The sequence below is a fragment of the Octopus sinensis genome, linkage group LG13 (genome assembly GCF_006345805.1).
Source record: "Octopus sinensis linkage group LG13, ASM634580v1, whole genome shotgun sequence".
In the NCBI taxonomy this organism is placed as follows: Eukaryota; Metazoa; Mollusca; class Cephalopoda; order Octopoda; family Octopodidae; genus Octopus; species Octopus sinensis.
The window spans coordinates 47620060-47643123 of record NC_043009.1 but is presented as its reverse complement, the minus strand read 5'-3'; the positions used below and the strand labels follow the sequence as shown (position 1 = coordinate 47643123).

The window sequence follows — 23064 nt, the reverse complement described above, 5'->3', positions numbered from 1 at the left end:
CGGGTTTGGATGGTCTGCCCTACAAGCTTTACTTTTCAATGCCAGACTTGTTTGCGGACCTGTTGGCAAACGTCTACTGCAACTGGCAGCAAAACGGGAGAATTCCTGCTTTTGTCTGTCGAGGGGTGGTGGCTTTGCTAAAGAAGGACCCAAACAAGGGGGACGTTATAGGGAATTTCCGGCCCATCACTCTGCTCAATGCAGAGTTGAAGATTTTGGCCAAGGTGCTAGCCAAGAGATTGGCGCTTGTCGTGGACAAGCTGGTCGGCAAGACGCAGACATGCGCCGTGCCGACCAGGTCGATACACGACAACCTCCATCTCATGCGCTACATCATAGAGAGGGTGGGTAACGACGCTGGCGCGGGTGGGGCTTTGATCAACTTGGATCAGAGTAAAGCCTTCGATAGGGTCGACCATCGGTACCTGGCAGCTGTCCTCAGGGCAGCCGGCTTCGGTCCAGTCTTCCGCGGGTGGATCGCTGCTTTATACAGCAACATCTGCTCGGTGATACGGGTGAACGGTCACCTTTCGGAACCGTTTGACATCTCGCGTTCGGTCCGCCAAGGATGCCCTCTCTCCTCCCTCTTGTACATTTTGACTCTCGAGCCATTACTGCGCAAGTTGGAGGCTTTGAGGGGTATCCCGCGCGATCTAGGAGGCGGAAACAGCGTGTCTGCTTATGCCGACGACGTCACCGTGGTGGTGTCGAGCCACAGGCACATTGGCCTGATTGGCGAGACGCTAAACCAGTACGAAGCGGTGACAGGGGCAAAGATTAACGCGGAAAAGTCTGTGGGCTTGCAACTGGGCACCTGGAGAGGCAAGCCCATGCCGTCCAACAGCGTCGTAGGGCGCTGGACAGACGGACCCGTTAAACTGCTCGGGGTCTGGTTCGGTCCGGACCTCCAGGTGGATAAGAACTGGGAAGAGGTGACGAGCAGGGTGGCACGTCTCACCCAGAAATGGGCCGAGAGGAAGCTGTCCCTGAAAGGTCGAGCGGAGGTGGCGAATGCATACATCGCATCCGTCATCTATTACCGCTTGACCGTCGTCCCTTGTCCCGACCGCTGGTTGGCCAAGCTGGTACGTCTGTTCTTCGACTTTTTGTGGAAGGGTCAGGTGCCACTGGTCAGGCGATCCATCTGCTGTCAACGACCGCTGAACGGAGGCCTTGGAATGCCGTGGTTGCTGTTGCGCAGACATGCGCTCAGGCTGCGGCATCTCGAGCGCTTCCTAGACGGTGAACAGGTGTGGTCGTCTTTTGTCAGACGCGATTTTCCGCAGCTCGTCTCTTTGACGGAGCTGCAGACCTGGATCAAACGTAGACCGAGAAAGGGCGCTTGGCACCTCGAGTGCCGTCAAGCTCTCTCCGCCCTCCGCCAGGCGGGCAATGCGATCGGTTACAGCTCCACTCTAGCGTTCTATAGAGGGTTAGTGGAGGAAAAATGCGACGATGTTCTCGGGGAAACTCTAGGCGTTGAAGACGACGAACTGAGCGGTCTGTTCGGGAGGACTTTCGGGCCGGGGCCGATGGATAATTTCCAGAGGTCGCTCGCTTGGCAGTGCTACCGAGGGGCTCTGCCTGTTCGAGATAAACTCTACCGGCACGGAAGTGCCGTCAGCCGGGCCTGCCCGAGGTGTTGCCAGGATGACGAAACCGTCCTGCACGCACTCGTCCAGTGCCCGAGTATTGCTGAAATATGGGTTTATGTCGAACAGCTACTGTCACGTATAGGACGGATCCGACTATCGGCCGAATCCATAGTGAAGATTGCCCCGCCGACTTCCTTTAACAAGGAGGGCGAGGCCGTTTTCTTGTGCCTAGTGGCTGTGGCGAAAGAGGTCGTGTGGTGGACTCGTTTGAAAGGGCTAAAGACAGACACTTTCCTCTTTGGTCAAGGCCTCATCAACTTTTTCAAGTTTCACTTGAAAAGGAAGATGAGGTTAGAGAGGAAAGTGCTGTCCGATAGCAAGTTTTATGAAAGGTGGGTGAATTGTGCGAGACTGGCCTGTATAAATGGACCAGTTCTCAGGTTTCGCCTGTGATTTCAAAAAGGTAATTCAAAAGGAGAAAAAAGGGGACTCTCTACACCCCCTTTTTTGACCAGGCTCCCGTTGGCTTTTGTAGGGTTTTTTCCACCAGGAACCTTTCGAAACGTCTCCCCCTTTTGGGAGTTTTTCATTGTTGAATTTTATAAGTTGTTATAAAGATTTTTACTCGATGTTTTTAAAAAAACGGCAAAACCCTTTGTAACCTTTCGTCCTGTCTTGTCCCTTTATGTAATCATGCGTGTCAGCCCTTGTGGCCAATAAAAAGGAATTATTATTATTGAGTGAGAGAGCAGTGCAAGCCATCAAAGTGACACTGGGGTAAAATATACGAAGCCCAGTATAACTATCATGAAGACCTGTCTCATAAGGGTTATTATTATTATTATTATTATTATATTATTATTATTATTATTATTATTATTATTATTATTATTATTATTATTATTATCATTATCATTATTATCATTATTATCATTATCATCATCATCATCATCATCATCATCATCATCATCATCATCATCATCATCATCATCATTATTATTATTGCAAGCTGGATGAAATGCTTAGCCGTATTTTGTCTGCCATTATGTTCTGAGTTCAAATTCCACCAAGGTCAACTTTGTCTTTCATCCTTTTGGGGTCAGTGACATAAGTACCAGTCAAATGCTGGGGTCAATATAATCGACTAGCCCCTCCCCCACAAATTTCAGTCCTTGTGCCTATAGTAGAGAAGATTATTATTATTATTATTATTATTATTAAGGTGGTGAGCTGGCAGAATTGTTAGCATGCTAGCCAAAATGCTTAGCAGTATTTCGCCTGTTACCATGTTCTGCCTCCAAATTCCGCCAAGGTTGACTTTGCCTTTCATCTTTTCAGGGTTGATAAATTAAGTACCAGTTGCATACTGGAGTTGAGCTAATCGACTGCCCCCCTCTCCCCAAAAATTTTGGGCTTTATTTGTTCTGCGCTATTACACTCACTCTTTATTGCTATTCACCATTCTGTGATTAATTTTTTTCTGTTTTTCTTTCATTCACATTTTTTTAATATTTCTTTCTCTCACGGCTCTCTACACCTATTATCTGACATCATGTTTCCTATGTCTTTTTGATCTTATGGCAGTGGGTAAGTCCATTGTCAAACACACGAGCACACACACATACACACACACACTCACACACACATGCACACACTACATACGCACATGTACACACACACACACACACACACACACATATGCACATACACACTCTTGCATCTAAGAATATTTTTTCTACTATCTTTTATCTTTTTTTCTTTATTTTTTTCGCTTGTTTCAATCATTAGTGTGTGGCCTAGCTGGGGCACCACCTTGGAGAATTTTAGTCAAACCAATTGACCCAGTACCTATATTTTTTTAAACGTGGTATTATTGTATTAGTCTCTTTTGCTGAACCACTAAGGTTCAGGGACATAAACACATCAACACTGATTGTCAAACAGTGAGGAGGGGACGCAGACACACACACATACACATATGATGGAATTCTTTCAGTGTCCAGCTATTAGATTCACTCATATGGCTTTGGTCAGCCCAAGGTGCCATGCAATGGGACTGAACCTGGAACTGTGTGGCTGGAACTGTGTGGCTGGAACTGTGTGACCTCACAATGCAGAGAAGCAGCAACTTGGCCTGGAGCAAATCACCAGCTTTGAACTAATGTTACATTTATGTCATCATTATCATTGTTTAACATCCGTTTTCCATGATGGCATGGGTTGGATGATTTGACTTAGGTCTGGAAAGCCAGCACCTACACCGGGCTCCAATCTGATCTGGCAATGTTTCTACAGCTGGATGCCCTTCCTAACGCCAACTACTCAAAGATTGTAGTGGGTGCATTTTATGTGCCACCAGTACAGGAGCCAGTTAGGCGGGCTTGGCATCGGTCACATTCAGATATTGCTTTTTACGCGCCACCAGCACAAGAGGTAGTCAGGGGGTATTGGCAACGGCCACATTCAGATGATGCTTTTTACGTGCCACTGGCACGGGAGCCAATCAGGCGGCCCTGGCACCTATATGTTTCAAATAAAATTACTAAATCACAAGAAAAAAAGAAGAAAAGTACCATTAGGCGCAGGAGTGGCTGTGTGGTAAGTAGCTTGCTAACCAGCCACATGGTTCTGGGTTCAGTCCCACTGCGTGGCATCTTGGGCAAGTGTCTTCTGCTATAGCCCCGGGCCGACCAATGCCTTGTGAGTGGATTTGGTAGACGGAAACTGAAAGAAGCCTGTCGTATATATGTATATATATGTGTGTGTGTGTTTGTCCCCCTAGCATTGCTTGACAACCGATGCTGGTGTGTTTACGTCCCCGTCACTTAGCGGTTCGGCAAAAGAGACCGATAAAATAAGTACTGGGCTTACAAAGAATAAGTCCCGGGGTCGATTTGCTTGACTAAAGGCGGTGCTCCAGCATGGCCGCAGTCAAATAACTGAAACAAGTAAGAGTATTAAGTTGTCTCCATCTGATTTTAATTGCTGTTTCAAACCATTCCATTTCAGTCTTTCCAAATATATGATGTTTCCGTGCTCCATTTCCCTCCTTTATAAATCTGTAATCTGTTAGAAAAAAAATCAATAATATCAGTAAAATAAACTCAATATTTACAATAACTTCAATGTTAATAGGACCACCTCTGACCATCTTCAGTTGCTTCATTTCATTAAATGACCTCTGTAGTGACAGTAGAGTTAAAAACCATCGACGCTGTACCAAAACTATGAGCTGTGTTGTGCTGTGCTGTGTTGTGCTGTGCTGTGCTGTGCTGAAACTGTGCTATCTTGAGAGATGTAACAGTGACCTTCCATTATATTTGCCAGCAATGCTGTAATATGACATCACAGCTCTACCAACTGGGGAAAGACAGGAAATGCATAGATGAATAATTGACAATCAAAGAGATAATTTCCCCTTCACAGATCTAGGTAGGATCAAATTGCAAGACGATATACAGGTTCTCTCTCTTTCTCTCTCTCTCTCTCTCTCTCTCTCTCTCTCTCTCTCTCTCTCTCTCTTTCTCTATCTATCTTTCTATCTATCTATCTGTATTCCTCTCACCTTCTGTCTTTCTCTTTCACCCCTCTCTCTTTCTTTCATTTACTTACTCTCCTATTCACAGACCTTTCCCCTTTATACTTATGCAAACATACAAGGAAGATTTCATTGACGTAAAGCATCACACATGTGTGAGTGTGTATACCTGTGTCAGTGCGTATGTATATGTCTTTGTGTATGTGTATGTGTGTCTATGTGTACTTGTGTGTGTGTGTCTGTGTGCGTGCTCACAAACACGTGTGTGTATGTGTGTGTACACAAGAATGATTTATACATAACTGCAACTATCTTAAACCTTAAACATACATAACTTCATTTATATGCACACACTCACATGCAAATATATCTGCTAATATATAAATATTTACAATTTACACATACATCATCTCTGTTATTCCATTGTTCTTTCAAACACATACACCCAACTACATATCTTCTACATACGCTTTCAAACATATACATACAAATGTCCACAGATATTCACAAGCTTTCTCAAACCACATTCAAATATATTTATTTACATATGTATCCTCTCTTGCACATACATGTAACTATAGACATATACACTCAATCTAATCTATTCACACATAAAACACTCACCTAGTCTTATATTTCATACATACATACATATACACAACACATACACACATACATACTACCTCCCATTCACCATGTACATAATTATTTTTCCCATCATACGTTCCCCTTCATTCACACACTCACACCACCACCTCTATGTATATGTAAATATATATACCTTAGGACCCAGACACATGTGTGTGTGTATGTGTATATATACATGCATATGCACACATGCACAAACACACACACATACACACACATTTACATATATGTATATATGCGTGTGTGTGTCTGTTTATATATATATATATATATATACACATACACACTTCCATACATGTATGCATGTTTGTATGTATGTATGTACAGAATATCTGTTGTTGTTGTACAATATAAATGAAACATTATTTTGAAATATGAACTATTTCTGTCTTCTCTTTGCAGGCAGTTTGTGATTACATAGGAGAGGAACAGAAAGGGACATTACAACTGATTGAAAATCAAGTAAGAACATATTGCGTTCACATGTGTGTATGTGCGTGTGTGTGTAGATATATATATATATATATATATATATATATATATATATATATATCTATATATATATATATATATAGATATATAGATATATGTTTTTCTGTACATAAGCATTTAATTTCTGTGATGAAAAAGTACAATGCACCTTAAGGAAGTGACAGGTCAAAATGATTTGCTTTCACGTGCATGTATGCATGTACATGTGTGTGTGTGTGTGTGCGTGTGAGTTTGAGTTGCATGCTTGAAAGGAAATCATTTAGTTTTGTTGCTTCCATTAAGCTATCATACATACATATATGTGTATGTATATATAATATATATATATATATATATATATATGATGTAGATGTGCATATGTGCATTTATGTATACAAATATGCGTTTGTGTACGTGTACAATATATAGTATATATACGTATGTATATATATATATATATATAATATTTAATGTTTGTGTGCACATGTGTGTATGTAAATATATATGTATACATATATAATTCTGGCCTGCCTAACAAGAGGCTCCATTAGGGGATTTGAAACTTGAAGTAGCACAGAATCTGAATTAAACTGTTTTGAACAATATATTTATTTATATATATACAGGCATACATATATACATATATTTATATGGTGTATACATGTAATATATATATTTAGGTATATATGTATTTGTGTGTATATGTATGTGTGCACATGTGTGTGTGTATGTGTGCATGTATTTATGTATGTATGTATGTGGTTTTGGTTTGTTGCGTGGTACAAAATCATATAAGTATTCAATACCGTTTTGTTACATAGTGTGAAAACTATGACATATATATTTCATGATATATCTTTATCGAAGTGAAACATAAATAGGGATTATATATTTTCTAGCCATAGTACTATTGAATCAAGCTATCGGTCAACTAAACACTTGAGTGAACTTCTGCTGATGTGTAGCCAACCTGAAAGCCGATTGAATAGAACAATAGTTTGAAAATATTATCCTTGTTTACCTTTGGGTGCAATAAACACATATATGTATCAGGTAATCTCATAAGTTCTGTCCGAGTTTTGAATAAAGAAAACAAGTGATCAAATATTGTATTTAATTGAAATTTAATCATCAATGTACTTTCCCTGATTATCTGTGACTTCCTTCCATCTATTTACAATCTTTTTTAATCCCATCAATGTAAAACTCTTTTGGTTTCAAAGCAAAGAACTCTGAAATGTCAGTTTCAACCTCCTCCTGGCTTGCGAAAGTTATGTGACCCCCAAATGATTCTGCAAACTATGAAACAAATGGTAGTCTGAAGGAGCAAGGTTGGGAGAATAAGGTGGATGAGGAATTTTTTCCCAACCAAGCTCTTCGATCTTCTGTGATGTGATCTAAGCAGTGTGGGGTCGCGCATTGTCCTGATGAAACATCACTCCTTCAAAGCTTGGTTCAAACGCTCTAATTGCTGACAGTAGAGTTGAGCATTGATTGTCGCATTAGGTGGTAACAATTCAAAGTGAATTACTCCTTTGCAATCCCACCAGATGGAGAGAAGAACCTTTTCCCCATGAAGTTCCCTTCTTGGTTGTGGTTGAGCTATTTCCCTTTTACCAAGCTACTGTTTATGACATTTACATTTCGATAGAAGATCCATTTTTCATCACCAGTCAAAAGTCTACCCTAAAAGGGTGAAATGAGTTTGCGAGAATGGAGAGAAGAGCAGATATCAACTCGGGATTTGCTGTTACTTTTGGACAATTCATAAGGCTCCCATTTTCCAAGTTTAGGAACCTTTCCAAGTTGTTGAAGATGACAATGAACAGTTGTATGGTTTGAACTAAACTTTATTGCCAATTCTTCAACTGATAATGCAGGATTTTCTTCAAGTAATGCCTCAAGGAGCTTATCATCAAACTCAACTGGATGTCCTGTTTGATCTTCACCTTCAAGGCTGGAATCTCGACTTCTGAATTTTGCAAACCTTCTTCTACAATTCTTTCATTCAAGCATTCTTTCCCATAAACTGAGTGTATGTTTCGAGTCGCTTTGGCTGCAGAGTTTCCTTTTTTGTACTCATAAAGCATTATGTGCCTTAAATGCTTTTTGGACACTTCCATGTTAGAAAGGGTTTTACTCAAAGAAATTTTAATTCTATTATTCTGTAAAATAATATTTAATTAGTTTAAATGTACACAAATGCATAAAAATAGTTTTTAATTCAATTAGACATTCTAAAATACTATTAAATTTAATTCAATTTAAAAAAAAGTAAAGTCGGACAGAACTTATGGGATGACCTAATGTGTGTGTGTGTATGTGTATCCACACTTATACACACACACACATATATATATATATATATATATATATATTATATCTGTGTGTATACATGTGTTTGTATGTAGCTATGTGTATGTATAATACACACTCAAGATCGCTAGCCACTACACATTCTTTATTTTCTCTCCTTGTTTCTTTCTGTGTTCCTTTCTGTGGAAGAGCGTAGGCTCGAAACGTTAAAGACTTTTTCACTTCGCGAGTGTTATACTAATACATCTGTTTGTTGTCTAAACCACTTGTCTTTGTCTTTTGTTTTTTGTGAATTCTCCCTATGTATATATATATACACACACATACATACATGCATACATATATATACATGGTTATGTATCTATCCATCTAAATATATATATATAGATATATGTAAATATAAGCGCAGAGGTGGCTGTGTGGTAAGAAGCTTGCTTCCCAACCACATGGTTCTGCGTGGCACTTTGGGCAAATGTCTTCTACTACAGCCTCAGGCCAACAAAAGCCTTGTAAGTGGATTTGGTAGACAGAAACTGAAAGAAGCCCATCGTATATATATATATATGTATATATATGTGTGTGTGTGTATTTATATATCTATATATATATATTATATATATATATATATATACGTGTGTATGTGTTTGTGTGTGTATATATATACATATATATACATACATACATACATATGCATATATAACTTTTACTTCAGTATAATGTAATCTTCACATTTTTTCTCAAAGATATATTAACCCTTTTGTTACTAACCCGGCCAAAACCAGCTCTGGCTCTGTAGTACAAATGTCTTGTTTTCATAAATTTTGAATTAAATTCTTCCACCAAACCTTAGTCAAAATTTATGTTCCTAACACTAGCTTAATGATAACTAAGTTGTTTTACTAAATTCTTTGTTATATTTAAAATTAATTGAAAGAAACACAGAGCATCTCAAAATAAATACAGTAGTGAAAGGGTTAATACACGCACACACATTAGCACCTTCCAACACTTTCTTTCCATAGTTGCCTGTAATACTTCCCTCCAATTTTAACCCCAGTGACTTGCATCAAATTTTCCAGATTATGTACAAATAAGTGTTTGTGTTTATGTGTGTGTAGATTATATAGGCAATATTTAAATATGAGCTACTAATAGTTTCATGCTGTGGAAACACAATGATTCTGCAGATTTATATAACCTGCCTTGTGTCTCCAAAAAGTCCTTCATGATCAATACATGTATAGAGACTGGAAAAATGCTTGGAGGCACAAGGTACAATATTTAAATCTGCCAAATTATTTTGTTTTCACAGTATGTAACTATTTGTAGCTCATATTTAAATACCATATATATTAAATGATTTTTATCTCAAACTGGATCGAGTCTCTCTCTCTCTCTCTCTCTCTATAATATATATATATATATATATATATATATATTCTGTTGTGTCTGGGGAGAGTCATTCTCTTTTAGTGCCTTATTATTTAACACACTCACCAGTAAAATTTCCACTTATTTCTAAGAAATAAAAGGGAGGGTTTATAATTTTTTTTTGCCTTATTATTATGATTATTATGAGAAGTCATTTTCTTATGAGTGAGAGAACATATGAAATAATATTTCCATATAATTCATTTTTCTTTTATCTCATTTTGCATCTCCTAGTAGCTGTAGATAACGTTATTTCACTCTGATTTGAGCTCCTCAATACAGCAAAACTTGGAATCATAAAAGTAGTTGGTCTATGTTCATTTAAAACATTTAGGAATTATATACAATCACTTATGTATTGTCAGTTACTGATGAGGAGTGAGTAATGCCATGGGTTTTGCAAACACTCTCAGAATGTTGAGAGATGTGTGAATGATGTGCTATTTGAATATCCGTAATTACGAAAGGATGCAACTTTTGTGAAGAATGGTTTTCAAAAAGCGTTTAGTATAGTATCTAATACCTAAAACACAGTAGGGACTCAATTGCAAAAGAAGCATAGAGTTTGCTCATTCAGAGCAACAGAGATGCTTGAGATATCTATAAGAAAATTGGGGAGAAGAAGCAGTTTGTAAATGACAGGTGTGTGTGTTGTGTTTGATGTCTATTTCTGCTGTATGGTAATATTTTGGATGAGGTCTCGGAGGCTTAGAGACACGTGCAGAATGACGTTTATATAATATGTATGCTGTGTGTGTGTGTGTGTGTGTGTGTGTGTGTGTGGTCTATCTTGTACCTTGAATGTACATCTAGATATACAACTTCTTAGGAACAAATGATATAAACATGTGTTTATCAAAATTACTTTGTGTGTGTATGTGTATACATGCATACATATATATATGTGTAAATGTGTGTATGTGTATACTCACACACACACATACCTATATATAGTCAGTATTTCATATACTCAAACAAGAAGCTCACTCTAAAACATTGGAGCAATAATATCAGCAATATATAGTTTTGTGTACAAAATTAACTGACCATAGCATATTCCTCCCCTCAGCCATAGAGAGGTTGTATGCTTTCAGCCATTTGAGTCTGACAAGTTGGCTAAGTACTCAGTGTAACATTTAATATCCAATCATGCAGCATATACAAACAGTTATATGTTCTTTAGGTCCTGTACTGCACAAAATTGTAACTCACTGAATCCAAACCACACTTTACTACAGTTCAAAAGGTGTTATTGTTTGGGGTTGATATCAACAATTAAGCATTCTTCTGTGTGAAAAACAAAGCTTAGTATCATTAGAGGCAGAGTTTCATGTCAAAAAAGAAAAAAAAGAAAACTACTGTTTGTCCCATGTGTGTTTATTTTGGGAGAATCATTGAGTGAATTTCCTCTGAATTATTTTTTCCTTCAGTATTTTTTAATGTTATGGTGGTTAACGCCTCAAGGAAGAGCATCCAGCAGTAGAAACCATGCCAAAGCAGACATCGGGGTTTATCGTAGACCTCTGACTCTCAGTTCATGTCGAAACGTTTAACCCATGCCAGCAATGAAAACAAACATTGAATGATGATAGTAATGATGATGATGAAGATTATGATTTAATCAGAGAAATATATGCACGCACTTATGTGTGTGTGAGCACAAGTATTTGCATGTATGTAAATTTGTATGTGCTTGTGCGTGCATATCTATGCTTGTATGTTTCACTTGTGTATATATCATGGAAAATGTTATATGATGGCATATTGAAACTCCAGCGCCTGGTAGCTGACTTGGCAGACACCCATAAAGTTATTAACCATCTTACAAACAATAACTCTGAGCACCTTTTCAAACTCCACCTGTCTAACACCCATGGACATGTTTACAAAGTCAGAAAACAGCACATCTCCCATGACTTTCGGAAACATTTTTTCACGCTAAGAGTTGCTGAAGTGTGGAACAAACTGCTGGCATCCGTTGTTAGTTGTCAGAGCACTGCATCCTTCAAAATTTCCATGCTTCCTGAGATTCGCCAACACTACACCTGATTTTCTCCCCTCCATACACACACACGCATGTATCTGACTCATACACTGTTCACTTTCCAGACATTTGTACATTACTGCATATGCTTTATACACACTTTTGACAAGTTGTGGTGCACCTGAGCACTGTATACAATAATTTCTTTCGTTATTATTATTCTATTAAGACTAGTCTTCAAATGAAGTTTTTTGCAAGACCAAGGACCTCTGTGGTGAGCTACAGGTATTTCCTTATTCCTCATATTGTCAGAAATACAATGAACTTGTGAATGACCAATCACTGACAACATTATTGCTCTACCAATTGCAATTTAAAATCAAAACCAAGTTACCAGTAACCCCTAAAACAAACTCTGTCCTCTAGGCATTATTCATTTCCCAATATATTTCTGTCAACATATAAACACTGCTAACTTCTTAATATTCTTTATTTTTACAATCTTTATTTACATTCCTCATAAATATTTACTGTTTTCTTAATTCATGAAATGATGAGATTCATGAATTAAAGAAAATGTTTTTAGTATCTTTATGAATATTTACTATTTTTAATTATTGAGAAATGAAATTCATGTTCTGATAAGAGATTAATGTTTGTACAAATGTTATTTTTAGTTCCATAAGATGTTTCCTTAACAATTATTTTCACTTCATCTATGAAACCAAGAAGTATTGTTGATGTGTATGAATTTGACATAAAAATGACGCTAGAAATCTGAAATGCCTCCTGGAAACATGCACATTTATTATATAAAATCTGTTCTGTCTGTCTGTGTATGTGTCTTGTAGGATCTCGGGCATCCTCAATCCGATTGCGCTCAAATTTGATATGTAGATACCGACGGTATCAGGGCATGTATAAGTCTTGAAAAATTTTTAAAATTCGATTCCAGGTGAGAATGCGATCGATAAAGCCATTTTTGTCCTGCTTTTTTATAGAGAACTCATTTCTTGTCTCTAGTCACTATTCAATCCGAAAAACGTTCATTTGTGAGACATGACAGCAAAGAAGAGCACACATTCACTCTCTGCATGCAATTAGACTCAGAAAGTTTGTGAAAAACCCTTTCACCCAATTTGTCGACTTTTCCAATGGCATGCAGGTGTCAACTTATTGAATGACCAAATCCAAGCTTCTCTGCTAGTTCCTGAATGGTTACAATGGGATTTTGTTGCACCAGGGTTTGCAGGACATCCTCATTGAGCTTTACAGATCTTCTAGAATGAGGCTCCTCTTCTAGGCTGTAGTTTCCAGCTCAGAACTTCTGGAACCACCATTGATACTGGCTTACGCTTATTGTCCAATCCCCATTTACTGCATTAATATTCCTTGCATTGTTGCCTTTATTAAACTCATAAAATAAAATATACCAAATATGCTCCTTTGTCATTTCCATTATAGTTTTGAAAAAATAACTGTTAAAATCAAATTGCACTAAGAATAAGGACAAAGTAAAATTACTACCTGCTTGTATAGCAAGTTGATGCAGGGAGGTTATCCCATCCCCCTCTGACTTTTAGTTCATGCAATTAAAAAAACTATATTATTTATGGGATGACCCAATATATATCTTTATGTATATGTATATAAATATGTGATGTGAAGAAACAAAGGACCTGGTAATTCAATCCGCAAACATGACTCCGATTAGAGATCAATATAAATGACAAATGTACATGATAGAATAAAAATATATAAATACCACAGACATTTAAAAAAATCTATAAATAAATAAATATATTAAAAATATATTTGTAAATTTTGTTATATATATATATATTCATATAATATGTGTATATATATATGTATGTGTATATATATATATATAGATATATATGTATGTATATATATATGTATATATATATATATATGTATATATATGTATATATATGTATGTATATATATATATAGGAGCACTGTTGGTTACAGCGACAAGGGTCCCAGCTGATACGATCAACAGAACAGCTTGCTCGTGAAATTTATGTGCAAGTGGCTGAGCACTCCACTGACATATGTACCCTTAACGTAGTTCTCAGGGAAGCCCTTTGAAATACAGGTACTACTCATTTTTATCAGCTGAGTGGAGTGGAGCAAAGTGTCTTGCTCAAGGACACAATGCGTTGCCAGGAATTGAACTCACAATCTTACGATCATGAGCCGAATGCTCCTGACCACTAAACCACACGCCTTCATATGCGCACACACACACACACACACTCACGAACACACATATATCTACACACACACACAAGCACACACATGTTTGTGTATTCTCTCTCTAACAAAATAAAAGCAAATACTGGAAACATTGGATTCTTTTATTTAAGGGATTACTTTGGCTGATATGAACTGCCTCCAGTTTTCTCGGATTTCCAATTTTTTCATATCTGTTCTAATACTGTGCTATTGATTTCAAGTATTTTATGGAAACCTTTGGTCACGTTCTTGGATTTAATATTTTTTTTGTTTTTTTGTCTGTGTTCTTGAAGCAGTGCAAGTGTTTCCTTTGGAACTAAAAAACCAAAGAATATTTGCTTTCAGATGCATTTATCAGATAGCTGAGCAATTTAGTCTCTTCACATCTGGTTTGATATTTCATCACATGGTATGATTGAAAATATGTTTACTCTTCAGAGAACTTTTGTATATAGGAAATTGTTCTGCTGTTACCCAACCTATAGGATTTTGTGTGTATGTGTGTCCAACAAATGTAGTTTAGTTTACATGAGTGTCTGTTGCCCCTAATCTACACTTAATAAATATAAGTGGAACAACATGGCATTAAATTTGTCTGCATGAAACAAAAGTAGACACATTTTAGAATATATGTTAGCAACTTTTGTTCTACTTAGTTACTCTTTTACCTGTTTCAGTCATTTGACTGTGGCCATGCCGGAGCACCGCCTTTAGTCAAGCAAATCGACCCCAGGACTTATTCTTTGTAAGCCTAGTACTTATTTTATCATTCTCTTTTGCTGAACCGCTAAGTTACGGGGACGTAAACACACCGGCATTGGCTGTCAAGCAATATTGGGGAGACAAATACAGACAAACAAACATATACACACATGTGTATATATATATATATATATATATATATATATATATATATATATATATATATATATATACATATATGTATATATATATGACGGGCTTCTTTCAGTTTCCGTCTACCAAATCCACTCACATGGCTTTGGTCGGCCCGAGGCTATAGTAAAAGACACTTGCCCAAGGTACCACGCGGTTACATAACTTTAGTTTATATTTCCAAAATAGACAAAATAGAGAGGGTGAGGAATTGTGACCACATTTCTCAGTTCCTCTCCCTCTCTCAGCTGAGACATCTTTTGTATCACAGGCCATTTGGTATACTGGTGCCGCATAACAAGCACCCATGTTGGCACCTCGTAAAAGAGCACCCATACGAGCACTATGTAAAATGTATCAGTGCCAACATCACATAAAAAGCAACTGTGCAGACACTACATAATTATTTGTTTATTGCCTACAGGGTGCTAAAAATTGAGGGGACAAACAAGGACAGACAAAGGGATTAAGTCAATTACATCAACCCCAGTGTGTAACTGGTATTTATTTAAGGCGGTGAGCTGGCAGAAATGTTAGCACGCCGGGCGAAATGCGTAGCCGTATTTCGTCTGCCACTACGTTCTGAGTTCAAATTCCGCCGAGGTCGACTTTGCCTTTCATCCTTTCGGGGTCGATTAAATAAGTACCAGTTACGCACTGGGGTCGATATAATTGACTTAATCCATTTGTCTGTCCTTGTTTGTCCTCTCTGTGTTTAGACCCTTGTGGGTAGTAAAGAAATAGGTACTTATTTAATCGACCCCGAAAGGATAAAAGGCAAAGTCAACCTTGGCAAAATTTGAACTCAGAACGAAATACTGCTAAGCATTTTGCCTGGCATGCTAATGATTCTGCCAGCTCACTGACACTACGTAATGAGCACCCATGTCAGTGACAGTGCTGGTGCCACATAAAGAGCATTCAGTACACTCTGTAAAGTGGCTGACATTAGGAAGAGCACCCAGCCACAGAAACCATACCAAAACAGATGACTGGGACCTGGTGCAGCCCTTCAGCTTGCCAGCTCCTGTTAAAGCATCCAACCCATGACAGCATGGAAAACAGACGTTAAGTGATAATGAAGATAATGATGATGACTATCACTTGTTATATGGGTGTTGAAATACTTTATGTGATGAACTTAAAAATTGCTTAATTCAATTATATAGATCTTGTAATGAAAAACTGAACAACCGATTTATTTTATAGTTTTGGAATCTCAGATAGCTTTTCTATATAACTAATCCCTTACCGTATTTGCAGATACATAAGGGCAGAAAACAAATGACTTCATACTGCCTGATCCTTTGTATTTTCATTTATGTCATAGTTACCAGGACCTTGATTCATTTCCACACCTTTGTTATTATGATGGTGTCTTGAAGGACAATTCTACAATCATTCATCTTTGGCGCATGTCCAAGATAATGCCATGGTTCCTTTTAATGGCATTAATAATTGGCTCTATAATAGCTTGTCATCTTAAACCCTTTTCTTACTAAAACACCTTAAACCATCTGAATTTTTACTTATATTTAAACCAAAATGCCAATATAAATTGGGGTACTTAGTGACCATGTGATTTTACTTAAACAGTTTTACATAAGTCATTTATGATCATTTCAACATGAATTTTGTATTTTTGAAATGATTTTTGTCTGTTTTTTTTTAACCATTAAATTCATGTGAAGGTACATAGTCTAATGGTTAGGGTGTTGCACTCATGATTGCTTGACCATGGGTTCAATTCCTGGACTACATGTTGTGTTCTTGAGCAAGACACTTCATTTTATGTTGCTCCAGTTCACTCAGCTATACATAGATAACCCTGCAACAGAATATTCTTCTGATCAGGAAGAATGTTGACCTGGTTGCCTAACCAGTGGGGTAAAAAGAAATGCATATATACCTGCACACATGTAAATATGAAGAGCTGCTGCACAGTTTCCGTCTACCAAATTCACTCACAAGACATTGTCAGCCCTGGACTATTGCAGAAGACACTTGCCTATGGTGCCACACAGTGAGATTGAACCAGGAACCTTGTGGCTGGAAAGTGAATTTCTGAACCCATGTTTTTATCCCCAATATATTATGCATCTCATGTAGTCTCACATATCCTCATTTTCAAATTTAAAACTATGACTTAATGGTAACTTGACTTCTATTTCTAGCAGACCAAAATGATCATATATATATTTTCCAGTTCTCAGCCAATGCGTTATTCCTAAGTATGAGAGTATATATATGTCTGTGCGTATGTGTGTATATATATATATAGTTTAAAACTAGATTCAGACTAAGAGCTGCTATTTCTAAACTAATAGTCTTATACAATAGGCCACGTAAGTTAATAATCCAGAAAATTCTATTCTTATTCTCATCAATGAATTTCTGGAAAAAATCAATGAAGTTGAAAATCAAGGCTCTTTACTATTCATTGCTTTATTCTCAGTTATTTCTGAGTCCAAAGATCTGGTCAGTGCTAAAAACAGAACCGCTTCTTCTTCTTCTCTTCTTCTTCTTCTTCTTCTTCTTCTTCTTCTTCTTTTTCTTCTTCTTCTTCTTCTTCTTCTTCTTCTCCTCCTCCTCCTCCTCCTCCTCCTTCTTCTTCTTATTATTCTTCTTCTTCTTCTTCTTCTTCTCCTCATCATCATCATCCTCATCCCCTTCCTCCTCCTCCCCTTCTTCCTTTTTTCCCCTCCCCATCATTATTATTACTCCTCTGTTTTAAAAAAAAATTTTTTTTTTGTTCGGAATAATTCTACAAAATATGTAATATGTAACCAGATTAAGGACTTGAGATTCACCAGCAATTATTTCTACCCATTACACATTTTAACTAACTCTTTATCTTCTTTTACTTTAGCTACCTAAAACGGTCTCTTAATGGTTTTGCACTACAAATTAAAACATACTACATGCACACACACACACACACACACATATACACGCATTATAAGTCCAGTTAAGGTACAGGTAAACAAATATTTTGGTTGTGATTTCTCTCTTTCTACATAATATGAAACTTAAGCACCTCGTATCGGAAGGATATTGAAGGTAGCTTTTCTACTCCAGATTAGGTTAACATGTTTCGGTTAATGGTCCCAGTGAAGGAAGTTCTGCTGGTCAGCATCGCATGATCTCTTCTGTCTAGAATCTTTCTCTCCCCTCCCCCTCCCTCCTCACCTCCAGATTATTTGATATGGTGAAAGAACAGTATAATTAAGATAATTATATTTTTCAGGTGGGCGAAAAAGAATTTTATTGATCTAAGTTGAAAAATCTGTTGTGAGACAGAATTGCTTTTCTTTTCGTTTCATTAAATGAAAGTTTGACTGAACCACAAAGAGTCTTGCTGTTATCTATCACGTCATTAATTTTTCATGTTGAATAGGCTCTGTGTGTGTGTATGTGTGCTTGTGCATGCGTGTGTGAGCATATGTTGGTGTTCTAAAATGTACGCTTGATATAACACACACAAAGACATACATACCATTCCTGGAGGTCTAAATTGTCGGCAGAAAATCTCAATTCTTTAACTTTTGACGTACTCTCTTTACTCTCTCTCTCTTTTACTTGTTTCAGTCATTTGACTGCGGCCATGCTGGAGCACCGCCTTTAGTCGAGCAAATCGACCCCGGGACTTATTCTTTGTAAGCACAGTACTTATTCTATTGGTCTCTTTTGCCAAACTGCTAAGTGACGGGGATGCAAACACACCAGCATCGGTTGTCAAGCGATGTTGGGGGGGACAAACACAGACACACAAACATATACACACACATACATACATGCATACATGCATACATATACATATATACGACGGGCTTCTTTCAGTTTCCGTCGACCAAATCCACTCACAAGGCATTGGTCGGCCCGAGGCTATAGTAGAAAACACTTGCCCAAGGTGCCACGCAGTGGGACTGAACCCGGAACCATGTGGTTCGTAAGCAAGCTACTTACCACACAGCCACTCCTACGTTTATATCAACGATGAAAACAGAAAGCAATTAATTTATGCTAACTTTTTAAGATATATTGATTTCGAATTTTGGCACAAGGCCAGCAATATCATGAGAGGTGCTAAGTCAATTAAATCAACCCCAGTACTTATTTTATCAACCCTGAAAGGATGAAAGGAAAAGTTGACCTCAGCAGAATATTGACCCAGACCATAAACTCGGAGGAAAGGCCACTTAGCATTCTTTCCAGCATGCTAGTGATTCTGCCAGCCCACTGCCCTTACTTTTAAGATACACTAGTTTCAAATTTCATGGGAGGGGCTAAGCTGATTACATCAAACCCAGTGCTCAATTGGTACTTATTTTATTAACCCCAAAAGAATGATTCTACCAGCTAGCCATTCTTCTTCTTCTTCTTCTTCTTCTTCTTCTTCTTCTTCTTCTTCTTCTTCTTCTTCTTCTTCTTTTTCTTCCTCTTCTTTCTTCTCTTACTTCTTCTCATCTTCTTGCATGGCATCAGTTACGATACCAAGGGTTCCAGTTCATCCAATCAACAAGACAGCCTGCTCATGAAATTGACATGTGAGTGGCTAATCATTCCACTGACATGAATAACCCTTCACATAGTTTTTCAGGGAAATTCAGCGTGATGCAGAGATTGACAAGGCTGGCCCTTTGAAATAAAGGAACTACTCATTTTTGCCAGCTGAGTGAACTGGAGCAATGTGAAATAAAATGTTTTGCTCCGGGACACAACATGTCACTAGGAACTGAACACTCTTTTAAGATATATTAAATATGAGCTCCTCTCGTCTTTTTGGTTGCTGTTTTCATTTTGTTGTTGTTGCTAAGCTCGAAGTCAACCTAGACTGAACAATCATATGATCAAAGGCAACCCAGCCATGACTATCTCAACTTATTTTTAGAACATGTTCTCTTCTAGTTTCGGCTCAAGAGCTGCAGCTGTACTGGAGCACCAATTTTGTGTTCTCTTTTTAAAGTAACAAGGCATAGTTTTACCCTTTTTTGGTATTGACTTGCCTAAAACTGCCTTTGGTCCTTCCTGTTTTAAAGTCATCTATATATATAAAACTACTTTTGGCTTTCCTATTTTGAAGTCATCTATGTATAAAACTACTTTTGGCTTTCCTATTTTGAAGTCATCTATATACAAAACTGCCTTTGGTCCTTCCTGTTTTAAAGTCATCTTTATATAAAACTACTTTTGGCTTTCCTATTTTGAAGTCATCTATGTATAAAACTACTTTTGGCATTCCTATTTTGAAGTCGTCTATATACAAAACTGCCTATGGTTCTTCCTGTTTTAAAGTCAGCTATATATAAAACTATTTTTGGTTCTTCCTGTTTTAAAGTTTTCTATATATAAAACTGCCTTTGGTTCTTCCTATTTTAAAGTCATCTATATATAAAACTGCCTATGGTTCTTCCTGTTTTAAAGTCATCTATATATAAAACTACTTTAGGTTCTTCCTGTTTTAAAGTTGCCTATATATAAAACTACTTTTGGTTTTTCCTGTTTTAAAATCATCTATATATAAAACTGCCTATGGTTCTTCCTGTTTTAAAGTTGTCTATATATAAAACTACTTTTGGTTTTTCCTGTTTTAAAATCATCTATATATAAAACTGCCTATGGTTCTTGCTGTTTTAAAGTTTTTTATATATAAAACTGCCTATGGTTCTTCCTGTTTTAAAGTCATCTATATATAAAACTACTTTTGGTTCTTCCTGTTTTAAAGTGGTCTATATATAAAACTACTTTTGGTTCCTCCTGTCTTAAAGTCATCTATATTTAAAATTGCCTTTGGTTCTTCCTGTTTTAAAGTGGTCTATATATGAAACTACTTTTGATTTTTCCTGTTTTAAAGTCATCTATCTATAAAACTGCCTTTGGTTCTTCCTGTTTTAAAGTCTTCTATATATAAAACTACTTTTGGTTCCTCCTGTTTTAAAGTCATCTATATTTAAAATTGCCTTTGGTTCTTCCTGTTTTAAAGTGGTCCATATATGAAACTACTTTTGGTTTTTCCTGTTTTAAAGTCATCTATCTATAAAACTGCCTTTGGGTCTTCATGTTTTAAAGTTACCTATATATTATAAAACTGCCTTTGGTTCTTCCTATTTTAAAGTTATGTAATTTAAAAACATCCTATTAAAATTCCATACCGTTTTTTGTTCTAAATATCAGCATAGTAAGAGAAAAGTTATTTTACTATATTCTTCAACATTTTCAAAATTAACTGAAAGTCCATAGCTTATTGGTTCATGTATTCGTCTCATGATCATAAGATTCTCGGCAGTATGTTGTGTCCTTTATTTCATGATGGGCCACTCCACTCAGCTGATAAAAATGAAAAGTACCTGTATTTCAAAGGGTCAGCCTTATATTCTGTGTCCCTCTGAATCTCCCTGAGAACTATGTTAAGAGTATGTGCATTTGTGGAGTGCTCAGCCACTTGCACATTAATTTCATGCGCAGGCTGTTCTGTTAATTGAATCGGTTGGAACCCCCATCATTGTAACCGACAGAGTGTCTGTTAACCCATTTAACTGATTAAAAAACTGTACTTCAACAGAAACATGGTTAAAGGTTAAAGGAAATTTGGCAGTTATTACTTATAGGTCAAGCAACCATATAGCGACTTCACCTTTATGCATCTTTCACTGATGTAAATGGTATTACATACACGTTTCTCAACAGCAATAATTAATTTCAGTTTTGAAGATGTCAGCCATTCTTATGCTTATTATCCTCATCTTCATCATCATTTTCCATACTTGCATGGGTTGGATGGTTGAACAGGAGCTCACAAACCTGAGAGCTGCACTAGGCTCCAGTCTTGGCATGACTGGCAGTCACTAGCAGTCACCTGGCATGACTGGCATAACTGGCAGTCTTGGCATGACTGGTATCACTAGGCTCCAGCTTTGGCATGGTTTCTTTGGCTGGATGCCTTTCCCAATCCCAACCACTTTCTATGGGTGCTTTCTATATGCTGCCAGCACTGATGCTCTTTACATGGTGTTGGCACCAATGCTCTTTTATGTGGTGCCAGCATGGGTGTTCTTTTACACGGCTGCACTTTTATGTGGCACCAGCACAGATGCTGTTTTATGTGGTGCTGGCATGGACTTTACCAGTTAAGAAATGAGATCAATGAAGAATTAAAGATTTCTCCTTCCTTATTGCATTATTTCCCAATCAGTGCAAAGTAAAACTTTTACATGTCATCTAACCCACTGATTCTTAAACTGGATGTTTGTTCTCTCTTGAGTCCATTGTGAGCTCATAAAAGAAAGAACAAATGTCAAGTAGGCATAATGGGAGGTCAAAGGTTGCATGTCTAGGAGACTTGTAATTTTTTTGAGAAATAAAATATTTAAATAAGGTGCAATAAGGTTGAAAGAGAGAGAGAGAGAGAGCAGTGAGCTGGCAGAATTGTTAGTGTGTTGAGAAAAATGCTTCTCGGCATTTCTTCCAATTTGACATTCTGAGTTCAAATTCTGCTGAGGTGGACTTTGTCTTTCATCTTTTCAGGGTTGATAAAATAAAGTACCAGTTGAGTATTGGGATCAATGTAACTGACTTACTCCCTCCCTTGAAATTGCTGGCCTTGTGCCAAAATCTGAAACCAATATTATATCTGAAAGACATTTGGAGATGGTGGGTAATTTGTCAGAATTACAGTAAACAAATAGGATATGAATAGTTCATTGCGTTAACAGTGAGCAAAAAAATATTCTTTTCTTAATTGGAACCTTCCCTTGATTAATATTACTCACCTGGCACTCAACTCATTATACCTACTCCTTGTTTTTATGTGCACGCTGTAATCATCATCATCATCATCATCATCATTATCATTATCATTTAACATCCATTGTCCAACATGGGTTGGACAGTTTGACTAGAGCTGGCAAGCTGGGAAGCTGCACCAGACT

The 23064-nt window shown here is 37.4% G+C and overlaps 1 protein-coding gene across 3 annotated transcripts in view; it reads left to right on the top strand.

Annotated features, from left to right (window-relative positions):
- LOC115218295 (cGMP-dependent 3',5'-cyclic phosphodiesterase-like) overlaps window positions 1-23064 on the top strand; it is a 614814-nt gene that overhangs the window by 338373 nt on the left and 253377 nt on the right. For all 3 annotated transcript variants that reach the window (XM_036508346.1, XM_036508347.1, XM_036508348.1), the window contains one exon: window positions 6184-6243. In XM_036508346.1, coding sequence (XP_036364239.1) covers window positions 6184-6243 — 60 coding nt within the window. The remainder of the gene's footprint in view (window positions 1-6183; window positions 6244-23064) is intronic.